At 51.6% G+C, this 6,275-nt stretch overlaps 1 protein-coding gene across 1 annotated transcript; it reads right to left on the bottom strand.

The window, feature by feature from the left end:
• Window positions 1-2,922: 2,922 nt before the first annotated feature.
• On the bottom strand, window positions 2,923-4,041 carry LOC309452601 (olfactory receptor 14A16-like). The gene has a single exon (XM_082077221.1). It carries the CDS (start codon window positions 3,929-3,931, stop codon window positions 3,134-3,136), a length of 798 nt encoding a protein of 265 aa, XP_081933347.1. The 5' UTR covers window positions 3,932-4,041; the 3' UTR covers window positions 2,923-3,133.
• Window positions 4,042-6,275: the final 2,234 nt, after the last annotated feature.

The following is a 6,275-nucleotide window of genomic DNA, read 5'->3' on the forward strand; positions in this document are numbered from 1 at the left end:
TTGCTCTGGGAAAGCATCTGCACTGCAGGACATGTTAGGGAGGTGCCCAAATCCCCACTCCCTTGGCATTTCTGGGAGCAGCTCCCTCTGCCTCTCTGCCTATGTCTCTGCTACCTGCAGCTGTCCCTGGAGCTGCTTTCCTGTGCCCAGGTCACCTCCCTCTCTGTGCCCTTGTCACCTCCCTGTCTGTGCTCACAGACCTCATCCCACCTGCTTTGTGCTCAGTTATGTTCTGCAGATCCCTCCTGGCAGCAGGGAACTGCCCAGGGGCAGCTCTGTGAGTGCAGGGTCAGGACTGCTTTAGCAGAGGCTAGATGATCTAGATGTTCTCCAGTGGTCTGTTCCAAGCCCAACGATTCTGTGATTCCGTGAGAAGCTGCCACTGCCCACCCAGCCAGTCAAGAGTGAGAAACTCAAAGCAAAGTCTCTGCACCTTTCAGGAAAACATTTCCTTCATATTATTGTTGAAAGTTCCCTTGGAAATGCTCAAGGATAACCTGGAGCTGGGAGCAAACCTCTCCCACTCAGCACCCTTTGGATCCTACCCTGCCCTGCCTGGGGTTATTTCTTCTACCCACAGCTTCTCCCCACATCACTGTGGGGATCTCCCAGGCAGGCTGAGTGCTGTCCCTGGCAGGCAGCAGAGTCCCTGCCCCGGCACACAGCCCTGGGGTGCAGGGACCCTGCTCTGAATACATCCTGGGCACCCCTGGCTACATTCCTGGCTTTACACACCTGCAACCATGCCCAGGCAGAAGGCAGCTGTCATGCCATGTCCCTCTGATGGTGCAGCAGGCAAGCCCTGCTCTGGAGCATGTCCTCCTCGACATTAGAGAAATGAAGAGAGTCCTCCTGACAGGTCTCATAAGCTGTCAGATGAATCACTTCTAGGAGATCTCTCCAGGAACTGCAGCTGCATTGCCCTGCACCCGGAGACTTACCATGTAGACGGCTGTGAATTTTTCTCCCTCAGTAATCTCTGAGCATTCTCCCACCCCATGGTTCTTTAACCTCTCTCTGCCTGTCTCCTCTGCCCTCGGTGCTGCAGGCAGAGCCCTCAGCCCTGCTGCGTGTGCAGAGGAGCTGCTCCTGGGCAGAGCTGTCTCTCCGCAGCGCTGCCGCTGCCATGAGCTCCCTGTGTCCCAGGAGCCCAGCCCAGCTCAGCAGCACAGGAACATCATGTCCCTTTCTCTGTCCCCTCTGGGCTCCCTCCAGATGTCCCTGGGGCATCTGCTGTGAAACAGGCTGAAGTCACCACTGATGTTCTGTCCGTCAGCTGGGGAGAAACACTCATTTCCAGCAGAGACATTTCTCCTAATAAGAAAAGAGTTGGACATAAGAATCACCTTTCCTTTTCTCAGCATTAGACAGGACACCCAGGCGGGGACAGGCAGGGATCTGCTTTACCCTTGCTGAGGGAAGGGATTCATCTGAGTCAATTGGGGCAACTCATCCTGGGTTTGTAGTCCTGGGGTTGGCAGTGGACTCAGCTCTCACCTATGGCTGCCACAAACCCACAGGAGGCGGATTCCTCTTGCCTCAGTTCAGGTGGGTACAAAATAGGCACCTTCTGCCTGGGAGCTGCTTGTTTCAGCTGTTGTTCAGACAGCTGAGTTGCTCCGACCCAAACAACCAGTGACATCTGGGGTGTCAGTGGTGATCCGAGATACATGCAGGCAGATTCAAGGTCCAATGGAGCAGTGCTGAAACAGGGCAGTTTCTGGGAGCAGCATTTTTGAGACCAGTGGGGAATTCCTTTGGCCAAATGAAAGGATAGCAGTTGTTCATGTTTGGGACAAAGAAACCTGTCCCTCCTTAATATGTTCTTGTCTAAAACCCATATACAGCTGACCCAATGTAGCCATTGCCATAGGAAGAGCTCATCCTTTTTCCTCCTCTTCTCCACCACCTGTATTTACTAGGCTTCCACTGAGAAGAATGGCATTTGTCTCAGGGACATCCCTCCATTACCCAACCTATTTCAGGGCAGCTGCTCAATGTCATGGCCAAGTCCAGGCCTGTGCTGCTACCTGAAGTGTGTACAGGGCTCTCCAGCACAACTGCATTTGTCTGGCAGGGACAGCACAGCACCTATAGGAAAGCCATCCCCACTCAGAGTAGGTGTGGGACAGACCACCCAGGGCATCTCGGACAGAGCCACGTTCTCAGGGTCAGTGACTGGTCACCAGCACTGTGCTGAGACAAGGGCTCTCCCATCTACATCTGGTATATACAGGCCAAGAAGGAATATGAAGCATGTCCCACCAGGGTCTGTACTCATGTGTCTCTGCTCCTGAACTCTGCTGGTTCTTCTCTCTCCTGTCCTTTACTCATCCCATTGATGGTGTTATTATCAAGGTGTTTCTGGATCACAGGATGTCCCCAGTGAATGGAAAAAGGGAAATCATATGCATCTAACATAAAATAAAAACAAACAAATAACCCCCACAGCACCACCACCAAAAAAACAACCAGTAAACCTACCAACCAAACCCCAAGATGTAAAAAGGAGGACCCTGAGAACTACCACCCACTCAGCCTCTCTTCTGTGCCTGGAAAGGTCAAGGAGCAGATCCTCCTGGAAGCTCTGTTGAAATGTATGGAACACACAGAGGTGATTAGAGACAGTTCACAAGGCTGAACCAAGGGTAAATCGTGCCTGACTAAGCTAGTGGACTCCTCTGGAGTGACTGCATCAGCAGACAAGGGAAGAGCTATGAATGTCCTCTATCTGGGCTACTATAAGACTTTCCATGCAGCCCCCACCAAAAAATTTCTGAGATCTGGTGTGATGGATAGATGGATAAGGAACTGACTGGATGGCTGTGTCAAAAGAGTAACAGTCAATAACTCATGTTCATGTGAAAACAAGAATGAGCAGTTTCTGTCAATTGTCCATTCTGGGATGAATACTGTTTAATATCTTAATAAATTATATACACAGGACACCCTCAGCAACTTTGCAGGTCACAGAGTCATAGAACATCACCAGCTGAAAGGGATCCATATATATCATTAAGTCCAACTCCCTGGTCCTTGCAGGATGACCTAAACCATATGACTAAGAGCATCCTCCAGATGCTCCCTGAACTCTGACAGGTTTGGTGACATGGAGACAGTGAGATGAGTTATGTTATGTGTCATATGTTGAAGAACATGGACACTTTGTAGCTTCTGGCAGGCATCCAGTCGCCAGTTTCCACACTGCATCCTGGAGCTCCTTGTTCCTCATGCTGTAGATGAGGGGGTTCACTGCTGGAGGCACCACTGAGTACAGAACAGACACCACCAGATCCAGGGATGGGGAGGAGAAAGAGAGGGGCTTCAGATAGGAAAATATGACAGTGATAAAAAACAGGGAGACCACGGCCAGGTGAGGGAGACACATGGAAAAGGCTTTGTGCCGTCCCTGTTCAGAGGGGATCCTCAGCACGGCCCTGAAGATCTGCAAATAAGACAGCACAATGAACACAAAACACCCCAAATAGACAATAGCAATAAACATGAGAAGTCTAAATTCCCTGAGGTAGGCATCTGAGCAGGAGAGCTTAAGGATCTGGGGGATTTCACAGAAGAACTGGTCCACAGCCTTGCCCTTGCAGAGTGGCAGTGAAAATGTATTGGCTGTGTGCAACAGAGCATGGAGAAACCCACTGGTCCAGGCAGCTGCTGCCATGTGGACACAAGCTCTGCTGCCCAGGAGGGTCCCGTAGTGCAGAGGTTTGCAGATGGCAACATAGCGGTCGTAGGCCATGATGGTGAGAAGAAAGTACTCTGCTGAAATGAAAAACACATACAGAAAGAGCTGTGCAGCACATCCTGTGTAGGAGATGGCCCTGGTGTGCCAGAGGGAACAAGCCATGGATTTGGGGAGAGTAGTGGAGATACACCCCAGGTCAAGGAGGGAGAGGTTGAGGAGGAAGAAGTACATGGGGGTGTGGAGGTGCTGGTCACAGGCTATGGTGATGATGATGGTGCCGTTGGCCAGGAGAGTAGCCAAGTAGGTTCCCAGGAAGAGCCAGAAGTGCAAGAGCTGCAGCTCCTTTGTATCTCCAAACTCCATGAGGAGGAACTGGGTGATGGAGCTGCTGTTGGACATCTTCTGCCGCTGGTCATGATGACCTGTCCAAGTAGGAAAAGACAGTGAGCAGTTAGGGCAGAGTTCTTTGATGGAAATCTATTCAATGTCTCATGGAAATCCCCTAGACTGCCTTGGCCCTTTCATGTCCCTTTTATGAGCTCTGCTCTGTGCTGACTGACTGTGCCTCTGGGAGCAGGGGGCTCTGCTGTGGACACACAAGTATCCCAATGCTCCTGTCAAGGCAGGAACGACAGGGACAGACAGACAGGTACTCAGGAGTTTCTCTTCTTTAGCATCACACTTCCAAGAGGACTCAGCCTGAAACCTCACGACCCTGGGGGCAGATGCTGTGCTGGGTGTGAGACCTGGGAGCTGCTCCAGGAAAGTGTCTGCACTGTGGGGTATGGCAGGGACATGCCTGAATTTCGTCTTCCAACAGCATTTCTGTCAGAAGCTCCTTCTCTGTCTCTACTCATGTCTCTGCTGTCTGGAGCTGTCCCTGCCAGGAGCTGCTTCTCTCTCCCCATGTTTCGTCCCTGTTTGTGCTCATAGTCCCCATCTCACTTACTGTCTGCTCAGCTCTGCCCTGCAGACCCCCCTGGCAGTGGGGCCCTGACCAGAGGCATCTCTTTATGGGCAGCGATTCAGCGGGATTCTGAATCCTAAAGAGACCTGGGATCTGAGTGCCTTCTCCAGAGGAGAAGAATAAACTATTAACTCCAACTGCACTCTGAGCCAACCAAGAGCAGAAATCTCAAAGCACAGACTCCTTCCCTTTTAGATAATCTCCATTTTGACCTTCTTCTTGAAAAGTTCCCTTGGAAATACCCTGGGGGTGATTTGGAGCTGTGAGCAGTGCTGTGCCATGCAGCACGCTCTGAACAGCAGGACCCTGCCTGCTCTGACAGGGGTTGCCCCTTCTACCCACAGCTTCTCCCCACAGCACCATGGGGATCTCCCAGGCAGGCTGAGTGCTGGCAGGCGGCAGAGTCCCTGCCCAGCACACAGTCCTGGGTTGCAGGGACCCTGCTCTGCAGGACAGCCCTGGGCACCCATCCTGCACGCCCAGCTTCACACTGCTGCAGCCATCTCTTGGAGAAGGCAGTTGTTATGCCTTTCTCCTCTCATGGTGCAGCAGGGAAGCCCTGCTCCAGAGGGTGTCCTCCTTCTCCACACCAGACCAGTCAAGACAGTCATCTTGACAGGTCCTATCAGCCATGGGATGTACCAGCTCTAGAAGATCCCTCCAGGATGCTGATCTGAATTTCCCCACTCCCACTGACTTACTGTGTCAAAAGTTGTGAAGGTTTCTCCATGAACAAGAGATCACCTTTAAGCTCTTCCTTTCTCACTCCTCTCCCCTCGGTGCTGCAGGCAGTGCCCTCAGCCCTGCTGCGCTTTGCAGAGGAGCTGCTCCTGGGCAGAGCTGTCTCTTTACAGTGCTACCTGGTTGTCACGAGCTCCCTCCATCCCAGAGCCCAGCCCAGCTCAGTAGCAGAGGAACAGCCCAAGGTGGCGCTTTTTCTTGGCCCTCTGGGCTCCCTCCAGGTGTCCCTGGGGCTCCAGGAGAACCTGCTGTGAAACAGGCTGAAGTCACTACTGATGCTCCCTCCCTCAGCTGGGGAGAAACTCTGATTCCCAGCAGTGTCAGTTCTCCTCTCAGAGATAGAGTTACTTCTAAAAATTCCTTTTTTTTTGTGTTGTTATCAGACCGGACACCCAGACAATGACAGGCAGGGATCTGCTTTACCATTTCTGAGGGGAGTCAGCTCTGTCAGTTAAAGTATCTCATCCTGTGTTTCTACTGTTAGTGCTGGAAGTGGACTCAGCTCTCTGCCACAGCTGCCACAAAGCCCTGAGAGCTGGGATTCCTCTTGCTGCTGTTCAGATGTGCATTAAATAGGCACCTGTATGTGAGCTCCTTGTCTCAGCTTCCATGGTAAGTAATGAAGATGTAGGTCAGGAGTGAGTTGTTCAGATGAAATACCTGGTGACTTTGGAGGTTCCAGAGGTTGTCCAAGCTTGTTCATCCCACTGGCACTGTCCTTATTTATTATTTGTTTGTCAGCCGATGCTGCCATCTGACCAAAAGTTTCTCTCCATCTTTTCCATCAGCTGAGTTGACTAGATTGCCATTGACTATAATGATGGTTTTCATCTACACATCACCTAATCAAATTCCAGGCAGTTACAC

Source organism: Streptopelia decaocto (assembly GCF_964273445.1).
Source record: "Streptopelia decaocto genome assembly, contig: HAP1_SCAFFOLD_65, whole genome shotgun sequence".
Classification (NCBI taxonomy): domain Eukaryota; kingdom Metazoa; phylum Chordata; class Aves; order Columbiformes; family Columbidae; genus Streptopelia; species Streptopelia decaocto.

Bases quoted from the DNA above. Each gene is read 5' to 3' on its own strand.
- LOC309452601 (XM_082077221.1), bottom strand. From the start codon at position 3,931: ATGTACTTCTTCCTCCTCAACCTCTCCCTCCTTGACCTGGGGTGTATC.